This window comes from Alligator mississippiensis, chromosome 4 (assembly GCF_030867095.1).
Source record: "Alligator mississippiensis isolate rAllMis1 chromosome 4, rAllMis1, whole genome shotgun sequence".
NCBI classification, from domain to species: domain Eukaryota; kingdom Metazoa; phylum Chordata; order Crocodylia; family Alligatoridae; genus Alligator; species Alligator mississippiensis.
The window spans coordinates 58068885-58091367 of record NC_081827.1 but is presented as its reverse complement, the minus strand read 5'-3'; the positions used below and the strand labels follow the sequence as shown (position 1 = coordinate 58091367).

General features: G+C 44.4%; 2 protein-coding genes across 7 annotated transcripts in view; one reads left to right on the top strand and one right to left on the bottom strand.

The window, feature by feature from the left end:
* PPHLN1 (periphilin 1) overlaps nucleotides 1–3185 on the bottom strand; it is a 130790-nt gene extending 127605 nt beyond the window's left edge. For 3 of the 5 annotated variants that reach the window (XM_006269088.4, XM_006269091.4, XM_006269094.4), the window contains exon 1: nucleotides 3083–3184. The gene's annotated coding sequence lies outside the window, so the exon portion shown is untranslated. Of the gene's footprint in view, nucleotides 1–3082 lie in introns of all 5 variants that reach the window. The other 2 variants (XM_059726023.1, XM_006269092.4) reach the window with 1 other exon arrangement.
* Nucleotides 3186–3231: 46 nt separating this feature from the next.
* On the top strand, nucleotides 3232–22215 carry ZCRB1 (zinc finger CCHC-type and RNA binding motif containing 1). Of its 2 annotated transcripts, XM_006269086.4 has the most exons (9): nucleotides 3232–3323; nucleotides 3526–3702; nucleotides 12282–12369; nucleotides 12528–12556; nucleotides 16725–16836; nucleotides 16950–17057; nucleotides 18150–18259; nucleotides 18367–18442; nucleotides 19611–22215. In XM_006269086.4, the coding sequence occupies exons 3-9, from the start codon at nucleotides 12286–12288 to the stop codon at nucleotides 19740–19742; spliced, it is 651 nt and encodes a 216-aa protein (XP_006269148.1). In that variant the 5' UTR covers nucleotides 3232–3323; nucleotides 3526–3702; nucleotides 12282–12285; the 3' UTR covers nucleotides 19743–22215. The 2 variants fall into 2 exon arrangements, with proteins under 2 accessions (XP_006269148.1, XP_019348208.1); XM_019492663.2 differs by lacking the exon at nucleotides 3232–3323 and having other exon boundaries at nucleotides 3330–3702.
* The last annotated feature ends 268 nt before the right edge of the window (nucleotides 22216–22483 follow it).

Sequence of the window (22483 nt, the reverse complement as noted above, 5' to 3'; positions counted from 1 at the left end):
GATGACTACACAGTCCGGTGGGTGGCAAATTGGCTGGAGGGTCGTACCCAGAGTCGTAGTGGATGGGTCGGTCTCGACCTGGAAGGGTGTGGGCAGTGGGGTCCCGCAGGACTCGGTCCTTGGACCGATACTCTTTAATGTCTTCATCAGCGACTTGGACGAGGGAGTGAAGTATACTTTGTCCAAGTTTGCGGATGACACAAAACTGTGGGGAGAAGTGGACACACTGGAGGGCAGGGAACAACTACAAGCAGACCTGGATAGGTTGGACATAGGGGCAGAAAACAACAGAATGCAATTCAACAAGGAGAAATGCAAAGTGCTGCACCTAGGGAGGAAAAATGTCCAGCATACCTACTGCCTAGGAAATGACCTGCTTGTCCTAGTGGACTCCAAGATGAACATGAGTCATCAATGTGACAAAGCCATCAGAAAAGCTAATGGCACTTTATCGTGCATCAGCAGATGCATGACGAATAGAACCAAGGATGTGATAATTCCCTTCTATCGGGCGCTGGTCAGACCACTGTTGGAATACCGCGTGCAATTTTGGGTGCTGCACTTCAAGAGAGATGTGGAGAACCTGGAGAGGGTCCAGAGAAGGGCCACTTGTATGGTTAAGGGCTTGCAGGCCAAGCCCTATGAGGAGAGACTAGTGCACCTGGACCTCTTCAGCCTCCGCAAGAGAAGGTTGAGAGGTGACCTTGTGGCTGCCTAGAAGTTCATCATGGAGGCACAGAAGGGAGTTGGTGAGGCTTTACTCACCAAGGCGCCCCTGGGGGTTACAAGAAATAATGGCCATAAGCTAGCAAAGAGCAGATTTAGACTAGACATTAGGAAGAACTTCTTCACAGTTAGAGTGGCCAAAGTCTGGGCTCCCAAGGGAGGTGGTGCTCTCCCCTACCCTGGGGGTCTTCAAGAGAAGGTTAGATAGGCATCTAGCTGGGGTCATCTAAACCCAGCACTCTTTCCTATGCAGGGGGTCGGACTTGATGCTCTATTAAGGTCCCTTCCGACCCTAACATCTATGAATCTATGAGGAAAAATTCTCACAGTTTCATAGGCATTAGGGCTGGAAGGGACCTCGTGAGATCATCAGGTCCAGGCCCCTGCCCAAGGGGTAGGAAGTCAGTGGGGGGTCAGATCACTTCTGAAGCGTCAGTGGGAACCAATGGAGTTAACAGCTGTTGAGGGTACACTGGAACCTGATGTGCTTAGCTGATATAAAAAGGGTTTAAAGACTAGATAGAGCTGCTGAATGCAGTTAATTTGTCATGTTCAACATTTACAAAACCATTAGTCCCCCTCTTTCTCCCTACAATTTTGCTTCGTTTCTCTGAGGCAGAATGCTGTTTTCATAGTGTAAATTATGCTTCTGCAGGCAGTGAAGCTCCTCACTTACCCTGATGCAGCTATGATCTGTAGCTAAAACTAATTATATAGACCCATTTGGGAATCTCCTTGGACTTTTCTCAGTGGCACAGATGATTTCCTTGTGGACAGTGAACCTGTTCGTGAGCTATTCCTGTTCCAAACACAAAGGCCTCTCAACTTCAGTAACAGTTTTTAAAATAAAAACACCTAGAGCCAAAGACACCAAATTTACACAAGACTTTAGTTGGGGACACTGAGTCATGGCCATATCTGGGCTCCAATGGTCATTTCAATGGAAGCTCAATGTGACATTCTATCTCCCGATGAAAACACCAGAGTCTGGAATAGACTCCCCTCAGAGGTGGTACAGTCACCTTCCCCGGGGATCTTCAAAAGACAACTGGACGCACACCTCACTGGGGTCATCTGACCTCAGCAGTCTTTCCTGCCTTGAGCAGAGGGACTGGACCTGATGATCTCTGAGGTCCCTTTCAGCCCCTAACTTCTGTGAAACTACTTTCTAAAATGACTATACCAAATGTGAACAAATATAAATCTTACAAAACACTAGTCAGGAGTGACTAGAAATAACCGTCACAAGCTGGCAGAGGGTAGATTCAGACTAGACATCAGGAGGCGCTACTTCACAGTCAGGGCGGCTAGGATCTGGAACCAACTTCCAAGGAAAGTGGTGCTAGCTCCTACCCTGGGGGTCTTTAAGAGGAGGTTAGATGAACACCTTGCTGGGGTCGTTTGACCCCAGTACTTTTTCCTGCCATGGCAGGGGATTGGACTTGATGATCTGCTCAGGTCCCTTCCAACCCTACCAACTATGAAACTATGAATTTGCTGCCTCAATGAGTTAGTCTATAAGGTGCAGCTGCCCAGTCTTCTACTTCAAACTTAACACAGCTAATTGACTCTGTATAGTGTCTTAGCCTGTTAATCCAAATCTCATGCTCAGAGCTGGAAACAGAGACCTACCAAGTAGAATTGCACCCTGCCCCATCTCTGATCTCCCATACCTGCCCAGCTCTGAGAAGCCAGTCATAGGAAATGCACCATCCGATCAGAATGGATCTTGTGCATGGATTTTTGTCATCCTCCTAACCAGTCATACTGCAAAAAGAGCCTGTGCTCATGCAAAGAAGCTCTTAGCAATAACCATCTTGCTCAAGCAGAGCTTCAAGCCTGCTTTACTGAACTCCTAATCATGCAGGTGGACCTGCGGGGCCGGGAGGGGGGGGTTACAAAGGCATCTAAGCAGGTTTGGTACCTAGCTCGCACTGAGTAAATGGAAGCCTGAGCTCCCCCGATGCCCCTCTCGGTACTGGCATACCCTGGCAGGCTGCCGCTCAACCCCTACGGACAAGTAACGGTACGCCAAGGACGCTGGTCTCAAGCCCGAACCGCTTCACCTCCCGCTGCTTACATAACGCCAGCAGCGCTCAACCCAGCCCGCCTGGCTGCAGAGCCCGCGGGAACGGCCGGCAGCGCGAGGGCCCCGCTGCCGCTCCCCCGCCTCCCCGCTGGGCTCCAGCCGCTGCTAGCGGCGGCCGCGACACCTGCACGGACGCGCCGGCCGGCGACCCCGCAGCTTCCACGCCGCGCCACAGCCCAGGAACCGGGCCTGGGAGGAGCGCGCAGGCCAAGGGAGCGGGCTCCGCAGCAAGGTCCCCCCCAGCCCGCTCGTCGCCCGCCCGCTCACCGGCTCCTGTCTCCCCCACTCGCAGCGCCGCACAGCTCCGCTCGCCCTCTCCGCCAACCCGCAGCACTTCCGGCGCCTAGCGCCACATCACCGGAAGCACCCGCCTTCCTCCTTCCCCCGCCGCCCGCTATTGGTAGAAGCAGTCGGTCTCTCCCTGGACGTCAGCTGAGGTGCTTGTCGCGGGAGGAAGTGCTAGGAGGGGGCTCGGCTTCGGCGGGCGGGAGCCGTGACCCCGCGTCAGGTGGGTCCTGGCGGGAGAGCGGCTGAGGCGCCCCAGGCTCGCCCAGCGTCCAGTGCCCTCGGACGGGCCGGAGCGAAGGGCCCTGCAGCCCGCGCCTGCCCCCTGCCCGGAGTTGCCTCCGTGAGCCTCGGGGAGCGCGGAGATGCCCGCTGGGAATCCGCGGTGTCAACCCCCCGCCCCCGCATTGGGTCTTTCCCAGCAGCAGAAGAATCGCCCGCGGACGCGAGTGAAAACCAAGACCTGCCTCGAGTGGGACGAGCCGAGACCCGCAGAGCGAGGTGGTGGCAGGAGGCAGCCCCGCGGGAAAGGCCCGGCGCCGAGGCGGGGGGGAGGGGTCTGCCTGTAACTGGTGACCCGCCACCAAGCAAGAAGCAGCGCGGTAAGCAGTCAGGTCGGTGCGGGGGAGCGGAAGCGGGTAAGCTGGCAGCGCGCACCAGATGCGGAGCGCTGTCCCGCACAGCGGTCGGGAGCAGGACGCTGGCGTTGGTTTGCAGCTCTTGCTTGGAGCTGTTCTCACTGGGAAGATCCCACAGGAAAATTCACTGAGATGAATCGGGTACTTTGCTTCTTGACTGGAGAGGGTTGCGTGTAGCCTTTCCCCCATGCACTCACTCAGTATTTATGGTAGGGACCTTCACATTTCATTTTATTTCCCCTTTTCTTTTTCCTGCTCATGTTCATTGTTTGTGGTCCCACCACATTTTTTTTTGTGGTCCATTGAAGCTTACCAAGGACAGGGAAGAGTGTAGTGAAGGGAGAGGCAGTAACTGTTAGTTACTTGGTGTAGTAACTTGTGGCAGAGGCCTGTGCCAGGGAATCCATTTTGTCGGGCTAGACCAGGAGATGGCAGTGTTTTTGGCTGGAGTGCCCCAACCTTCACCCATGCCTAGACTTGGTGCGTGAGAGGCAGGGGAACCGCAAGGGGCCTGATCTTCATTGCTGGAAGCAGCTGCACACTGTGCCTCCAGGTGGATAGCGGGGGAGGGGCTGGGGTTGTGCTGACCCTGCCCCTTCCCTTCCATGCACCATGAAGTGCAGTGCAGCCACTGCTGCCACCATGGAGCCAATGATGGCACTGCGGAGCCCAGTGTGGCTGTTTGCAGCCTTCCTACTCCAGCTGTCCAGAGCCCGGGCTATCTGTGGCAGGCATCCAGGCCGCAGCACCAGCTCCATGGCTGTGGCTGTTGTACGTGTACCTCTGGGTGCCTGGAGCACTACAACCCTGACCCCTCCCCCGCTGTCTGCCTGGAGATGTGCAATGCAGCTGCTACCGCCACAGAGCCAGCGCTGGGGCTGCAGAGCCTCATGCAGCTGTTCGTAGCCTCCTGGCTGCAACCAGCCTGGGGTCTGAGCAGCTGCTGCCTGCCACAGAGCCTGGGCTGCTTGCAGCCTCCCAGCTACCTGCTGCAAGCAGTCCAGGCTCCGTGGCTGGCGGCAGCTGCTTAAAGCCCAGGCCAGCTGTGATGTGCCAAGCAAAATAGCTTCACATGCCATGTTCTGATATACGTGCAAGGAGTTGCTAATCCCTAGCCTAGACCCTCAGGACCAGCGGCATGTGCTGCAAGTCCAAGCTGTAAACCAGGTATGTATAGGACTGCAGCCTGTACATACCTGGTTGTATTTCTGTTTTATCTGTATTGTATTTCTGTTTTTTTCGTGGCATAAATCTTTGGTATTTTCAAGTTTTGGTTATAGCAAAGGGACCATGAAGTCTTTGACATACACTAGGCAGCTTTTTAAGAAGAGAAAGGTGTGCTCCTAAGGCCATGTTTAAATATTTAAAGGAGGGATTTTCAAAGTTGTTGAAATGATTTCAGCATTTCTCATTGAATTTGTTCTGCAAAGTTTGATGTAAGAATGTAATCTAGTCAAAGTGAATATCAGAACATAAGTGCCATACTGAGTCCATCTAGCTCAGTACTGACTCTGACATTGGCAGATATGGATGCAAGTAGGAGGAGCATTGAAATTAATAGATTTAGAGCAGAGGTTCCCAACATCTGGGCCACGGCTGGCTGCCGGTTCGCAGGAGTTGGCTGCCGGTCCGAAGTGACCACAGACTGGCAAGCCGTGGGTCAGCAAACTGCAGGCTGGAAACAACCAGCATGCTGCAGACCAGCAGCTAACCTTTTTTTTTTTTTCTTTTTTTTTTTTTATACTGAGTATAAAAAAGAGTTGGCTGACAGTCCACAGTATGCCAGTCACTTCTAGTCTGTGGTTTTCCAGTCCGCAATCTAAAAAAGTTGGGAACCACTGATTTATAGCATAGGGAGACAACCTATGCCTGAAGAAGGGTGACTGCATCCGAAAGCTTGCTAAGAACTTTTTTCCAACTACTCAGTTGGTCTAATAAAAGATATCACATCTACTCAAAGAACCTTGCCTGCCTACATTTTAGAGTAGTGGTTTTCAACATTTTTTTCATTTATGGAACAATTTTGAATGGAGTTGTGGACCCCTTTGACTTGTGAATATGGGTATTCACATACTTGTGATTGACCGTAGTCATCTTTCGTGGATCCCTTAGACATAGCCTGTGGACCACCAGGGGTCCATGGACGACAGGTTGAAAACCAGAGTGATCTATCATTCATTACTATTTATTACTCTCTCTAGCATCCAAGTGTTTTTGGTTTCTTGAAGTATACCAGTTTAAGCTATTGGAAAGTATTGCTGCTAGCAGATGTGAGGGGTTTTTTGGTCAATTCTTTGATTTATTTATTTATTTATTTTTGTGTTGCTTTCGCAGTAAGGTTATATATAATATTTAATATAGAGGAGTATTTAACTGTGGAACTTAAAAGGAAAAACTGTAAAATTTAAAGTTTTGCTAACAGGAAACAAAAATGTACAAAATTGTTCATTTTTATAATTATAGCTCTGTAATGGCAGCTTGTAACTAAAACTTTATATTTTTTAAGATTTTTTTTTTTAATGTATATTTAAAAATTCAGTTATAATTTTGTTTTCCCACCCTCATGGTGCCTTGAGCTGTCTGATGCATGGAAAGAGACAACGTTTTTCTCAACTAAGCAATAATAGTCTGTGCAGTAGAGTCTATAGCCATGCAACTAGAGCTGCTGCAAGGCTGTCAGATTTAAAAGGTTGAAAAAGTCTTGCAAATTGCAGCCCGGGGTGACATAATGGAAAGGCAGTCATGTTTTCCAGAAACATAACTAATAGACTGTTTTTCCAGGTAAAAAACTGTATTGAAAAATTGTTGCAACAGAATTGTTTTTCCATGGGTCTCACAGATGGAGAACCAGTGGCTCGCTGGAGGTTGCACAGAATGTCAGTGGCAGGGCGGGGAATTGAACAAGCATATTCTAGTCCCAGGCTAGCACTTCTATCACTGGGCAAGCCCTCCTTCCATGCACACTTAATAAAATTATTTAAATTGGATTGATTTTTAAAATACATTTTAAAAAATGGAAATGACAAATAAAACATGTTCAGTTTCTCAAACAAAGCTAAATCAGCAGAGGGTGGTAGGACAGGCTCCTGGGCAATCCATATGCATCTGGCATTGAAGAGTATGCAAAAGGAACAGCTTGACAAAAGCACCTTTTTAGAATGTTTGGATACCTATCCATGGTTTTAATTTCAGAAAGGTGAATTGTTTCCTGTGACTTGAAGAAAGCATAAGACACTTTTTATGAAAAAAATGGTACTTCTTTTGGAATTGTGTGTGTGATGTTTAATTAAACTTGATTCCTTGCATGAATATGGCTGCTCTGGTTTTTGTGCCTAATGCACAGTAGCAAATGTGAACTGTCCACTTGAAATGCCTTCACATGTACTAACATACAGTTGTTTTAACTTTGCTAAAATTTTACAAAGGCTTAATTTAAATGGGTTTAATTAACTGAATTTACTATCACTCCTTGACATCTCAGTCTCAGTAATATGATGGAAAAAACTACAGATGCAGTTGCAAAGCTCCTTGGTCAGTTATCTCACAGTTGCATGCAGAAGAGAGGTCTAATCCTATGTTTGCTAATGGATTTTCTGGCAAGTCTGGTGAAATGACAGTTTGTGTACATTAGTTTTATGCCAGATGGAGCAACTTTTCACTTTTCTTGTGACATCATAGATTTGGAGGACTTGGTTCTGTCTACCCCTGAGCATGTTATACCCACTTTGCACAGAGAGCATGGATGCTCCAGTAGTTGGACACTAGCCTTGGACTCTGAAGAATTTGGATTTGATTCCCTGCTTCGTGTCATATTTCCTTTTATGACCTTAAATGTATAGGTGCCAACTCCATGAGTGCTCTGCAGCTCAAGTACTCACTGAAAAAAAATTAGCAGGTGCTCAGTACCCATGAACCCCAGCCATTGTGGTTTTACATGTTAGATCTCTGTGGCTGCTTGCAGATGTTAAGAAAACAAACAAACAAAAAAGCACTTTACTGGAAGAATCAGCGCATTACTCCAACCTGGCTCTGCAGCATCTGTAAAGATCAGGCGCTTAAGTGGGGCTTTTTGGTACTTTTAACTAATAGCTGATTCAATCAGCTATTAGATAGAAGCACCAAAAAAGCTCCAGTAAAGCAACTAATCTTTACAGACATTGGGCGAGCCAGGTTGGAGTAATGCACTGCCTCTTCCAGGAATGCTTAGGGCTTGTGTACCCTTCCCCCCCAACCCCTGCAAGAAAAAGTACCCACCTGCTACCCAAAGTCTGTACCTACGCTTAAACAAGTGACTTAAGGTAACATATGGCCAGGCATTCATTTGCAGTGCTATAAAGTATTTCAGTACTTTTTTCACAGTACAAAAATGTAGCTCTATGAGGTCATACAGGCATTCAAGACCCTTGGTTAGAAAGCTACTAAGTCACCTCAAATGTGAGCTGTCTAGTCAGGAGGCAATAGGGGATTCCTCCTTTATTCCCCCACTCCCACAGAAGCCTGTCAGTCTCTTCCAGATGTCTTCATCTGGCATCAGTCCCTGTAGTGGCAACTACTGATCAGGGGCCTGTGCTTTGGCAGCCAGGATGGTATTGTGCCCACAGCCAGCACACTAGGCAGGGGATAGCTGCAGGTACCACGATGGAGCCACTTTGTGTGTGGTCACAGTAGTAAGACAGTTCTGTCTCTGATATGCCTAAGGACAGACTAGGCAGAGTAGCCAGCCTTGTGGAGTTGGGCTTGACTTTATTAGTGACTGATCAGCTGCTTTCCAACTAAAGCTCTGAAGCCTGGGATCAAATGATAATTTAGAGGTGACCTAGTCCTCAGAACAGCCATCAAATAGTTCAGTTGATTTGGGGAACTATGTGGAATATTAGTCCACAACAGGAAACAGGTATATTGGACTCCAGCTAATGGCCTGCAGACAAGTTGCCTTTCCTAAACACAGAGTCAACAAAATGTCATCCTGCTGAGAATAGGAAAGCCTTTGCAGAAGACTGGGCCAGGGAGAAAGGACATGATTAAAATGTAGAACGTGTGTTAAATAATACTGAAGAAACTGAATCCTTGAAGAAAAAGGGATTGAAATCCTATAGTAAGGGAGTGTTCTTTAGTAATGAATTGGAGAACTGCCTCACTGGTTTACACTTCATATTTTAATTTTTTTAGATGCAAAGCTACAAAAGTCAGGTATGTGTTTCAAATTGACCTTAAATATAGGGTGCCAAATGTACCAGGTGACAGCAGTCCCATGCAGGGGCATAGTAATGATCAAAAAAGTAAATGGGCCTAGGATTGGGTATTTTTTTGACCAGTCAAAAATACTTGGTCAGTTGACTGAGTCAAATATTGTCAAATAAGGGTCAAATATTTTAAGCATTAATATATTAGATAAGCTTTAATTAAAAGAACTTTAATCTTCAGTATGTTAGATACTTATGCTAATTATACAAAACAAGTTATAAGTTAATTAATTGGTGTTTTGGAATAATGAAATTAAATTAATTTTATAATTACCAGTGTTAAGTAAGTGTAAACATGAAGGATCTTCAGGATTGAACAGTTCTTCTTTTCCTTGGTTTTCATCCTGAAACCCCAGGATCAGCCTGAAAGTTTCAAAGTAAAATAAAACATATTAAATTAAACAGAAATAAAAAACATAGAGCAACAAGAAAAGACAAAATCTGTTTTTAAACCACAGTTATGTTAAATAGCAGCAGGCCAACTCTTCAAGCATTTTCTGTTTGCATTTGGAGATGCCTGTAGTCACAAAAGATGGCCAGTAGGAGAAACTTTTCTATGCTCCTGGTTTTGGTTCTTCTCTCAGCATAGTATCTCCTGCAGCCCCACTTGGCTTAATAGGGGGAAGGGAAAAGAAGCTGGAAAAGCTTAGGAGAGAGGACCAGAGCAGGAAGTGGTTGCTTCTAAATTGAGGGGGCGGGGTGCAAGGAGGGATGGCGGTGGGAAGGGAGAGAGGGAGTGTCTTGATTCCTGGAGGACTGAGGGGCAAGGCAGGCAGTCCTCCTGCCATTGCTAACAGATGACATTGGCCCCTGGCAGATGTTACACCTAAGAAACAATTAAACAGCTAGTTGCATATAAATGTGTAACCCAGCCGTGCATTTAGGCAATTAATGTCACAAAAAAAGAGGAAACCAACTGCAAAACTATTACACAAAAAATATGCAACTGAAACCAACCACAAAATTATAACACCTTAAAATGAATGTGTGACTGGGTAGACTGCACTGGGTCTCAAATAGACCTCAGTACAGTGCCTGCCAGCCACCAGTCAGGTGATCATCAGCCAGCTTTGGAGGGCTTCAGCAGCCCAGTGGGTCCCCAGGGCCGGTCAAGAATCAGCCTGAGATCATGATCCCAAAATTGTACATACTGCCATATATGTGTTGCTAATATCTGTTTACCAAGACTGGCCTTGGTGGTGAGAACTGCAAGCTGTAGTTGATGCTGTTTTCTGGTATCTTCTAGGTAAATTGCTATCTATAGCTATTGAAGATTCTGCATATAGCAGTAAATTAGCATGGCAGTGTGCCATGCAAGGACAGGATAGCTTTTAATAACTCCTTTTGGAATACTGTTCTCTGCGTCTGGATAACCAGACTTATAACTATCAATACATGAAATATGGTGCCAAGTCAGTTGGGTTAGGTCTTGTCACAGGACACAGGTGCTAAGCAGCCAGGAGTTTATGATTAAGCAGATTGCCTGCATAACATCACAAAGTAATATCTGTCCTTCACTCTGAACTACCTCTGTTTTTTTATTTGCTTAACTTCTTCATGCTATTTAAACTCATGCCAAAAGAAACATGGCCCCTAAACAGGGAAGGAAAGGAAAAATCAAAGCTCTGTGACTTAGCTACCACCCAAGCAGATCGCATTGGAGTAGGAAATAGAGGATAAAAATACTTTGGAAATCAGCATGCAACAAGAATGTACTCTGCGCACACAACCACTGAAGGCAGTGTTTAGACACTAACCAGGGTTTGATTATGGTTGTAGCACTGACATTGACTAGTTTAAGGTAAGGCTGGCTTCCCTCCTGACTTCCTCACAGCTTCTCTTAAAAGAAAATAGTCTCCCTAAATTTCCCATCTTTACCAAAATAGATATTTGTGAAGTTGATGTAAAAAAAGAGAAAAAAAAGGAGTTAAGTGTTCTTTTCCACTCCATTGCAATTTCTTTGTCACTAACTTCTAATATTTTTTTCCTGATTCTTTCCTGATGACTTACTTCAAAGATATCTTGGTTAGCAAACTCAACATGGTTGGTCTTCCTTGAGCAGTATTTTATATTTAATAAAGGCCACAATAAGGTAACCAGGAAACACATTCACTAGCAGTTTATTAGACCTGAATGATTGCCCCAAAAAGCTGAGTGGGGCTTGAAGGCAATGAGGAAACTGACTTGCTATACTACTTAAAGATACTTTGTCAACAAAGGACAATGTCATTTTGATCCTTCATTTTTTATGTTATTCTGGCTTTTAGAACAAACCACAAATATCCGATGAGTCAAAAGGAAAGTGATGCTGTATGCAGGTTTGTGTATCCTTAAAGATGTAAGGATGCTGCAATTTGGTCTCTTCTCCTCACTATTCCCCTTCGTTTGCCTTTGTTTTTTACCTATGGTTACAATCTAGTACACACTCAGAGGAGAACTGCTTCAATATACATACATATATGTAACTTTAAAAAGTTTGGCTCTTTGCCTGCATACATGGATGGGAGAAGGGAGTTTTAGAAGTGGGGGAGACACTGAGAGGTAAGGAGTGAAGGTGATAGAACAGCAAGAAGTTGTGCTTTCAGCAGAGCATTTGGAAGAGGGGATGCATGTAGGGGAGATGTAGTCCATTGACAAGGTTAAAAGGAAACCTCAGAGTTCAGGGGAACATGGAAAGAAGTGCTGGGAGCTAAGGCAGAAGTGGTTGCAGGGAACTATGGGAAGAAATTACCAGGAAATGAGTGGGTATCATAACTATTTAAAATGTTGAACGGTATGTTGTTCTATTTTAAGTTAACACATTGTGCTTTTCTACTCATTAGGGTCTTGCTTTAAAGAGGTTTAACTTATCAGTATGAGTTTTTAAGCTTGGACTTGCCTGAGTATAGCCAAAGGGCCAAATCATTTAAAACAAGAGAAAAACACCCTTTTTACTTGTTTTTTCAAATAAGTTTCATTAACTTCAGCAACTAGTTTAATGAGTGGAAAATTACTTGTTTTGTTTTACTCTGAAACCAGAATTGATTTCACATTGTTCAAGGATCATTTTAGTAACCACAATTGCTAACCTCATTGAGTTTGTCTCATAGTAGTCAATTTGTAATTTCAAAGCTGCATTGCTGTTCATGACTTTCCTTTACCCTGTGGAATATGAAAGTCAGCGTTGATTTCACGTGAAAGGGGTTTTGAAGCCACTTTATTTCTCTCAATTTTCATGTGGCTATACAATCTATATTTTATTTTTATTTTTATTAAGATTGAGTCATTGAAATCAATCAATTAATTTTTCTCTATCCCCAGGAAAATGAGTGGTGGATTGGCACCAAGTAAAAGCACAGTGTACGTGTCCAACTTGCCCTTTGCTCTGACCAACAATGACTTATACAGGGTAAGTAAGCCTCTCTTTAAAGAGTTGTATTATATAATGGTTGCATGTAAGTGTCATATGTAAACTTTAAATATCTGAACAGTGCACATTTAGATTGTGTTGCTGTGCTTAATTTGACAGCAGTCTGGTAAACTTGTCTATTCTTCTCTTTGTTCCAGATTTTTTCCAAATATGGCAAAGTTGTCAAGTAAGTGATCTGATGTGTATTTTCAACTTGGCATTCAATGCATGTTCTTTATTTTGGGCAAGTTATGCCCTTGTAATTTCTGTCTAGAGCAAGGGTAGGCAACATTTTTGGCTGGAATGCCAAAAAAAACCACAGTGTTTACCTTGTAAGGTGCCGGACATGCCAGAAAAACAAAACTGAGGCAGGGGGTACATGGCAGGACATAGTGCATATTAATATAGTTAATAACCATAAATGTTGCTTCTTTTTTTTTTTCCAGTAAATACCAGGTTTTCTAAAAATTCTAAACCTGGTGACAATAAATAAAGCTTAGTATACTACCTTTGTTCTGTATTCTTTTTTTGTAAAGCTTGTTGTAATGAGAGAGAAAAAAGAAAGAAGAAAAAAAGAGGGAGACGGGGGAAAAGAGAGAGCAAAAACTGAGTATGAAACGATTTAACAGAGGAAAATAAACTAACTAATATGAACTGGCTTGAGGAAGCAGAACCTAAGCATGAAACTATTTAACAGAGTAAAAAAACTGAATAATGAACTGGTTTGAAAGAGAGTAAAAACTGAATATGAATCAGTTTAACAAAGCAAAAAAACCTTAATAATAGGCAGTGTTAAACTCTCAGTTTGCAAAGCACAGGAAATAGGCACCAGCACCAACAGACTACTTAGCTATCTGCTGTCCAGAGCTACATGCTTCCCTCATATGCGGTGGGGAGCTGGTACCTGCAACCTCCTGGCACCACCCACTCCACACTGCCCTTCCCCACACTGTGTCCTCCTGGAAGCATCTTCCTGCAGGCAGCATGACACCCTCCCCTCCCCCCCCCCCCCAATGTTCTGCTGGCCCCTCCTGCATTCTCCTGACCCCCTGATTCTCTGCACCAGGGGCAGGGGCAGGAAAACACAAGCAGGGATGCAGCAATGCTGTCTGCATCCTGTCGACCCCACCCTCGGTGCCTATGGCTGAGTTTGTGAAACTCTCAGCACCACCACAGGCATGGGGCTGGGGTCAGCAGAACAAAGACAGCATCCCTGCCTGTGTTCTCTTGACCTCACTCCCGGTGCCTGCTGTGGCACTGGAAGCTTTTCTGAAGCTTTGTGAAACATTCAGCATCACCCAAGACACTGGGGCAGGGTCAGCAGAACATGGGCAGCATCCCTGTGTCCCAGCCGGGGCTCTCCTCACTGCAGCCCCGGTGCCTGCCATGGCACTGAGAGCTGTGGCTGCTCCAAAGAGCCCGGAGCAGCAACTTACATTTTTTTAACGCTTTCCTTGGTACACCTGGCACACCAAGGAAAATGTCTCCATGTACCACTAATTGGCACACGTGCTGGGGGTTGCCTATCCCTGGTCTAGAGTATGGAATTGTATTGAAGTTTTGGCTCATCATAAAAGAAGGTAAGTTTCAGTTTACTGATAGCAATTGGGAAGTTTTTGCAGACACACACGCACATGAGCTTTCAGACTGGAGGTGAAAAGGAGCAAGTAGAATATAGTTCCAGAATCCTCAACTGACTTCAACAAATTCTTGTTTTTCTTTTGACAAGTGTGGGTGCAAGGCAGTTCAGTGTACCTGCATTCAAACTATAAGAGGCTGAAAGAATGGAGCAGTGACTTTTAAGATATTGGACCTTCAATAGCTAATTATTTTGGTTATTCTAGTTTCTGTCATGTCTTTATTTTCCACCTTCAGCTTTCAAGTCTGTTTTGATTTTAGCAGATACTGCAGTATCTCAAGACTTATTAGAGCAAAAGACTATCTTAAAGACTTGAAGAGGGCTTTCAAATGTCCAAGTGACAACTTCAAAGAGAGAAACTGCGCATAGTATTAAACGGTTGAGTGGGGAGAGCAAGATAAGAGTAATGACTGCTAAACAGACATAAAAGAAAAACAGTGCTTTACTTTAAACTGCGCACACCCCTGCGCCGAGCCTGATGCATACCCAAAAGAGGCATCATGTTAGTTTGACCCGGCTCACCCAATATCTGTATAGATTAGGTGCTTCAACAGGGCTTTTTTGGCGCTTTTATATAATAGCTGATTGAATCAACTTCAGATAAAGCGTCCAAAAACCCTGCTGAAGCGCACAACATATACAGACACTGCGGAGCTGGGTTGAACTAATGTACTGCTGCTCCTGGTAAAGCGCTGGGTTTTTTGTTGGGTTTCTTTTTTCATGTCTGTCAGCAGCCAACATGACTTCAAGCTTCAGTATGTCATCATCTGCCATGGCTAGAAATACTCTGGATGAGCTAAAACTTTTATGAGAATCAGTAAACACTTCTAAATATTAGCTCTGGTATACTGGGCAGAAATTTAAAAGTGCACCTGTTGGTTCTGTTGGGTTTAAAAACAAATAGTGTTAGCCTTTAATTCAGAGGCATGCAAAGTCCAGCCCATGAGCTGGATCAGGTCTGTGGCAGACTCCATTTCCCAGCAGGCCCTGCCTGCATTGCTGCAGCTGGTTTCCATGGAGACCCCAGTAGCAGTGGCGCTGTGACAACGCTGGGCCAGGGTTTCCGTGGAGATCAGCCCAAGCAGCACTGGCAGGGTTTGCAGCTGGGTGCGGAGCGGCTTCAGGACCAGGGATGGGATATTGCAGCAGTGACAGCGTGGTCCGGAGCTGCGACAGAGCTGTGATCCGCTGCCTGCACACCCCAAATCTGGGAGGGAGAAAAGGGGTGCCCGGGGTATGCGGGCCGCAGATCACAACTCTTTCCCAGCTCTGGACCATGCTGTCACCACTACAAGATGTCAGCCCTTGCCCCAGAGCAGCTACCTGCCCAGCTGCCAGCACTGCTTGGGCCAGTCTCCATGGAAACCTTGTCCTAGCTGCTGCTACTGGGGTCTCCATAGAAACCGGCCACAGCAACTCAAGCAGGGGCTGCTGGGAAATGAAGTCTGACTGCCAGCTGGATCCACCATTTTACCCACCCCTGCCTTAACTCCTGAACAGAATGGGAGTTCCTGCTTCAAAGCCTTGATCACCATCAAAATAACGTTACCAGTATAAATAAATATTATATAAAATCAACTTACTAGAAACTTCTAGTACTTACAATAGTGAACTTTGAAGTTTTTAATTAGCTAAATTAACTAATTTACTACATTAATCAATTTTATTAAAATTACTACTTCAAAACTTAATGAATGTCTTACAGTGATACATTTACTTTATTAAAAGGAAAGCCCTAATAGTCTATATTCAGTAGGTATTTAGTATAGTCAGTAGGAAATGCCAGTCAAACCACAGGCAGTAAAAAGAAAAACCCTTTTAAAGCTGATAGTAAAAGATATGTGTAAGAGCCAATTTCTTTTTTCATGCTCTGGCTGAGTGTATACACAGACACAAGCATCTCTGCCTTTGTCACTTGAAAGCTATAAACTCCCAAACAATCTTTTTTTTCCCCTTAGGTAAGATGATAAAAATGAAAGGGGCAAAAACATTAAAGACTGAACCAGGAACAACTTAAGTTGGAAGCTTAGAGCAGGCGCTGGACTCTTCTAATTGGATTTTTGCTCTGCTGCTAAATAATGCTACGTAAAGAAAAAAAAGGTGTTAGCAAGAAAAGTAAGGGCAATTTTTTTTTTTTAAATCCTGGGGTAGTAAGCTAGCTCCAGGCAGACCCATTATCATAGGAGTGAAGGCTCATCCAGCAGATAAGTGCCTTTTTTACACAAAAAATTCAATTGTGACTTACTTGCTTCTGCCCACATCCCAATTCTGCTGCTACGTGTCGCATTGCTTTGATACTGTTTGACCTTAACCAGGCCCCCTTACATTCAGAAGTATGAACTGCTCCATCTAAACAAGGATGTCCTGGACTAATATAACATATGGCCGTCTTAAGCTGAAAACTCCCCCATTCCACAAATTACTTGGGTCGTATAAGAGCTATAGCATTCAAGCCATTTGTATTGGATATTTTTACCAACATAAGGAACTTTGTTTTTTTCCAGGTCTAGTCAAAATTTCACAGATGCTAATAAAAGCATATCAGCCTTTTATCTGGACTTTGTTCTCCTTGAAAGGTGTTTGCATAAAGTATTTTGCCTATCAGTGTTTAATTAACATATACTGAACAAAGCTCTCAGAACTCCTAGGTAGGATTTTTTCATATCAAGCCACATTTTTTTCCCCTTAAATGAGTGTCTTGGTTATTTGTTTTCAGAGTTACTATTATGAAGGACAAAGACACCAGGAAGAGTAAAGGAGTTGCCTTCATTTTGTTTTTGGATAAAGAGTCTGCCCAAAACTGTTCTCGGGCACTTAATAACAAACAAGTAAGCATCTGAAAAAGATTGTAGCAAAAAGGGAGCTATTCAGATTCCTCAAAAGTATTGACTTGGTGTTATTGATTTTTCCTCCTTGCCCTCCCCCTCCCCTTTTGGTTTAGTTATTTGGAAGAGTGATAAAAGCAAGTATTGCCATCGACAATGGAAGAGCAGCAGAATTCATCCGCAGGCGAAACTACTTTGATAAATCTAAATGTTATGAATGTGGAGTAAGTAATCTATAATTGATCTAAAATGTTTCAACTACATTTTTTATTTGTTTCTCTAATTCTGCTATTACTATTTTTTTTCCCCCATAAAAGTGGTAGTATTCTTTGGGCTAACATCCATCCATACTTATTCCATTTCAGCAGTGGTTCTAGCCTTATCTCTTCTGGGAATTTGGGATTTTTCAGAAAAAAATACTATGTGGTAATTATAAGTATATAGTCTGATATGCAGTCAGCAGCAGACTATATTTAGAACTGAAAATGCTGCATTATCTTATTTTTTTTATTAGAGCAGGTGTCAGCAATGTTTTTGGGCAGAGTGCTAAAAACACCTGCAACCTCAACTTGTAAGATATTGGCATGCCAGGGGCAGATGTGGCTTGTGGGGGAGTCACCAGGGGCCCAATCCTTGTTGTGGCAGGGCAGCCCTGGCCCCTTCCTTGCCATCTGCCGTGTGCCAAGAAAAATGCCTTCAAGTGCCACGCTCTGGCACCTGTGCCAGGGGTTGGCTATCCCTGGATTAGAGTAACTGCTTTCTGCTTCACTTCTGAAAGGTTTTAAATTTGGAAAGGGAATTGCATATTCTACAACAGATCAGTAGGGGGGGAAAGAAACTTTAAAAAAAAAACCAAAAAAAGTAAAAATTGTCCTCCTCCGACTCGCATACATCTTGAGAAATTTTTATTTTCTAATTTTAAGTCAGTTCCACACTTTAGTTTAAGCTAACAATTTTAAAGGTTGAGAATTGTTTAATGCTAAAATACACTCTAGTAATTTAAATATCTCCTTTCCTACCATACTGAAATAAAGAAGTTGATTCCATTGTATTTCTCAGTCAGATTGCTGATATAGTCAAGGCCAGAAGTAAATCACCTGTACATTTAGAGTTCATTCCAAACTTGAAGCTAATATACAGTATCAGTGTTAACTTTCCACATTTCCAAGGTGAATTTTAAGGGAGGAATTCTTTTGTTTGTATTCCATATAATACAGCATTCCTTTCTTAATGTTAATTTTTTTCAGGATAATTTTCTTCATGTTTGGTACCTGCTTTTAATGGCATCTATTAACTAACATTTCTTTTTCTCTAAGGAGGCAGGACACTTAAGTTATGCTTGTCCAAAAAATATGCTAGGAGAGCGTGAACCGCCAAAAAAGAAAGAAAAGAAGAAAAGAAAGAAAGTTGTTGAACCAGAAGAAATGTATGTGTATTTCTACATAACCGTCAAACCGTTACATTTTTTGTAAGGGAATCTGAAATAAAACTTCATGCATCTTTTTTTCCATCTTTTCTTTTTACGTTACCTAGTGAAGAAGAGGAGGAAAGTGAAGATGAAGGAGAAGACCCTTCTCTTGATAGCCTTAGCCAGGCCATCGCTTTCCAGGTACTAAACTTAAGAATAGTGTATTTTGTCTCTAAATACTGTTTTGCATTATTTACTTATGTGGGGGGTGGAGAGGGTAGCAAGCAACAACTACAAGAGTCCAGGCTACAAAACATACAGCAATCTTCCTTTCTGTCATCTTCAGCACACTGTTTGGCTCTCTTGTTTTATTTAATCTGTCGATAATGTGATTATTTTCTGCTTCTGAATGGTGCTGCTGCATTGAGTCCATTCTAAAAATCATTCTACTGGTTTACTGGTTGTGTCTGTGATTTATTCTTATGTTGGAAATTTTCTATTCTTGCAATTACCAGCATTCATTTCCCCTAACCCTCCTCTATTCCCGATCCCCTTTTGCTTAGTACATCTTGTCAGATAAACATACGGATGCTTTATGCCTTCTTTCCATACCTGTGTAAAGACATTATTTTAAGTAGCCCCTCCCCTCTGCCATCCAACCTACCACTGTCTCCTGAAGGACTTTATCTTCTAAACCCACACGTGAGTGTTAACCATACAACACTTGTCAAGTGGCACATGCAATGGGGCTTGGTTCTCAGCAGAGGATTTCTGCAGAGATGGTATAGACATACCCAGAAAATAATTTGGGCACCTCAGTAAACCTGAATATTCCCATGTGGGTAACTTGAAGAATGATTAGGGTTAAATGCATCCTTCCTTGAAAAAAAACAGGTTCTCCTTGAGATAATGACCTGTTTCCCCTTCTCCTCTCCATAACAAAATATCAGTCTCTCCCTGCTTCCAAGACATCTCCAATGTATCCACAATACAAAGCACTTGATTTCAAATCTTGTTTTCTGTGTGCACTACACTTCCAGGACTGCAAACAAATTGGTTTCTTACACTTGAGGTTGGCAATAGAGCCTTCTGGCTAGTGCTAAAGATTGGTTGCCCAATAGCATAAAAGGACAACATTTGTTTTCGGAATCATTTTTAGAAATTGTTCTACAGGCAGCTGGTCCATTTAAGAGTGCATTCTATATAAATTGTTTTACGGGTTTGAATTATAGCCTCAGAACTAATATACTAAATACTATATAGAGTAGTATTTGAATGATCTGTTTAATATCATGTATTTTGCCACAGAGAATTAAAAAAAAAAAAAAAAATCTTCCCTCCCCTTTCCATTCTTTCATTTGCTTTACAGCAAGCCAAAATTGAAGAAGAACAGCAGAGATGGAAACAGCCTACAGGGGAACCTTCAACATCGGATGATTCAAAACGTCCACGGATAAAAAAGAGTGCATATTTCAGTGATGAGGAGGAACTTAGTGATTGATACATGGATCTATTAATTGGGGTGTATATATATCTATATAGTGTACATTTGTAAAGCTGCCTGTAGTACAGATTTCTTTTGGAACTAGAGAGAACTGTTGTTTGAACTTCCTCTTACAGATTTTTCTATAAAAATCACTGCATTTCAGGATTCTGGTTGTTTCTAATACAATTTCTGACCTCGCTTTTTAAAAGAAAACTGTTATTATATCTGAATTTTTAATCAAGAGAAATATGTACCCAAGGTGAAGTCTAGCTCATTCTACTCAGTCTTTATTGCGACCATGAAATTCACCCACCTAGAGGCACCATGTATACATTTTATAATACCATTGCTTGTTCCAAAATGAATGTAAGTGAACTGTAGACCTTGTTCTAGTCCAGGGGTCAGCAACCCCCGGCACATATGCCAAGCGTGACACGTGAGGCCATTTTGCTCAGCATGCCACCACCAGCCTGGGTTCTAGGCAGCTGCTGCCAGCTGCGAAGCCCAGGCTGCTCCCGGCAGGCAGCTGGGCACCTACAAGCCCTGCTGCAAGCAGACCGTGGTTGCCAGCAGCTATCCAAAGCCTGGGCTGGTTGCAGCCAGGAGGCTGCAAGTATCTGCTCCGGGCTCTGGCATTAGCTCCACACCGGTGGATGCACACGTGCCTCGGAGCGGACGGTGGGGGAGCGGCCTGAGGCAGTGCAACCCTGGCCTCTTCCCTGCTGCCGGCACAGAGCTGATGACTGGGCTCTGGAGCCCGGCGCAGCTGTTTGTAGCCAGACTGTGCTCTGGGCAGCCGCAGCAGGCAGTGGGAAGGCTGCAAACAGCTGCGCCAGGCTCCACAGGCCCGGCATCAGCTCCCTGCTCGCAGCGACTGCATGTGCACCTCAGAGTGGACAGCGGGAGGGCTGTGCTGCCTCAGGCCCTATCCCCACCATCCACTCCGAGGCGCACGTGCACCTGCCGGTATGGAGCTGATGCCGGAGCAGCTGTTTGCAGCCTACTGGCTGCAGCCATCCGAGGCTCTGGTAGCTGCTGCCAACCATGGAGCCCAGACTGCTTTCAGCAGGGCTTGCAGCTGAGCTTACCTGACTCCCACCCAGCCCAGCCCAGCCCCCCTGAGAATGAGGATGGCGCTGGCCTCTTGCCAGGAGCACTGCACCTTTTGTGAGCTTAGCTGTGCAGGGTGGGTGGGTGATTGGACTGATGGGCAGGCTCCAGACCGGGGCCTCAGCCAGCTGCGCTGCAACCCAGGGGCTGGCTTCCCAGGGAAGCCCAGGGGCTCTGGCGGGACCAGAGCATTGTTGGGTCAGACTTTATCCAGTGGCCCAGGAGCCTAGCTCCATGTGCCCGCACATCTGGTTCTGTGTGTTTGTCTGCCTCTGTCTGGTTCTGTGTCTGTGTGCACACATGTCTGGTTCTGGATGTTTGTGTGCATGTGTCTGTTCTGGGTGTGTTCTGGTTCTCTGTGTTTGTGCATGTGGTTCTCTGTGTGCGTGTGCCTGGTTCTTTCTCTGCTCTCTTTTTTCTTTCTCTTTCTGTCTCTCTCCTCTTTCTCTTGTCTCTTTTTTCCCCTCTTTGTCATTGCAACATGCTCAACAAAAAAGGAATATGCAAGAAAAAAGGCAACATTTATGATCATTAAATATACTACTAATATGCAGTGTATCCTGCCATGTAATCCCCCGCCCCTTTTGTTTTTCTGGCATGCCGGCACTCTGGCACCTTCCGACGTACACATTGTAGTTTTTTTGGTACTCCAGCCAAAAAACGTTGCCTACCCCTAATCTAGTCCCTTTGCACAGGGTGAATTGCACCCTTAGTTACCATTATTTTGAAGTGTAGGCCAGGGTTTCTCAATCCCTAGGCTGCGGCCCAGTGCTGGGCCATGGCAGGTCAGCTGCTGGTCCTCAGCACGGTCAGCTGCCAGACTGGAAGTGGCCATGGACTGGCAAACCAAAGTCAAACCAGAGAGAGGCCACGGCTTCTTTCGCAGGGCCCGCAGCAGCGCAGGGGCTGGCCCACCCCCTGCCCAAGGGTGGGGAGGAGAATATCCTTACCTGTCTTCTGCCCAGAAATTCCAGCTGTGTAGTCAGCTGTGACTGCTGGGCTGCAGTTTGCTGGGCCACAGCACAAAAACTTTGGGAACCCCTGGTATAGGCTATTATAATCCAATAATTGAAATTACAGAATCATAATTGCCAAAGAAGGTGGGATAGCTTCAGTCAGTAATTATGAAGTAAAAGAAAGCAACTCTACTGTTTATTTCTTTGAAGAGGAATATTTAAATGGCTTTACTGAGTTCTCACTCTGTGTGTGTACAGTTTTAATAATTTAAATGTAATGTTGAAAATACAGCCTTTTTAGGACTTTCAAGTTAATTGTGATCTGGTAATGTATCATTTTACTAAAAACTCTCCAGGTGTGTTTAAAAGATCAGTGACGATTGTAGTGATATTACATTAAAGATGAGAATACATCTCTTTAATGAACGCTCTCTTCTTTTTTTATATAAATAGAAAGCTGGAGCCTCCCAGTGGAATGGGGTTTGCAACTGTGTTCTTACTCTTGAGCACAGAATCTTAATGTAAATAACAAACAGTTAAGTCCAGTGTCAAATCATATCTAGGCAACTACACATTTGATGCTAGCAACACTTTGTCTTCATAACTGCTCAGATTTGAATACAAATAATATATAATGACTTCTTAAGAGCTTTAGGGCCCCTCTGCATGCTACATTTAAGCCAGGATTCG

Bases quoted from the DNA above. Each gene is read 5' to 3' on its own strand.
- ZCRB1 (XM_006269086.4), top strand. From the start codon at position 12,286: ATGAGTGGTGGATTGGCACCAAGTAAAAGCACAGTGTACGTGTCCAAC. The intron at 12,370-12,527 runs GTAAGTAAGCCT...TCTTTGTTCCAG, and splicing joins CCAACAATGACTTATACAGG to ATTTTTTCCAAATATGGCAA. The intron at 12,557-16,724 runs GTAAGTGATCTG...ATTTGTTTTCAG, and splicing joins AAATATGGCAAAGTTGTCAA to AGTTACTATTATGAAGGACA.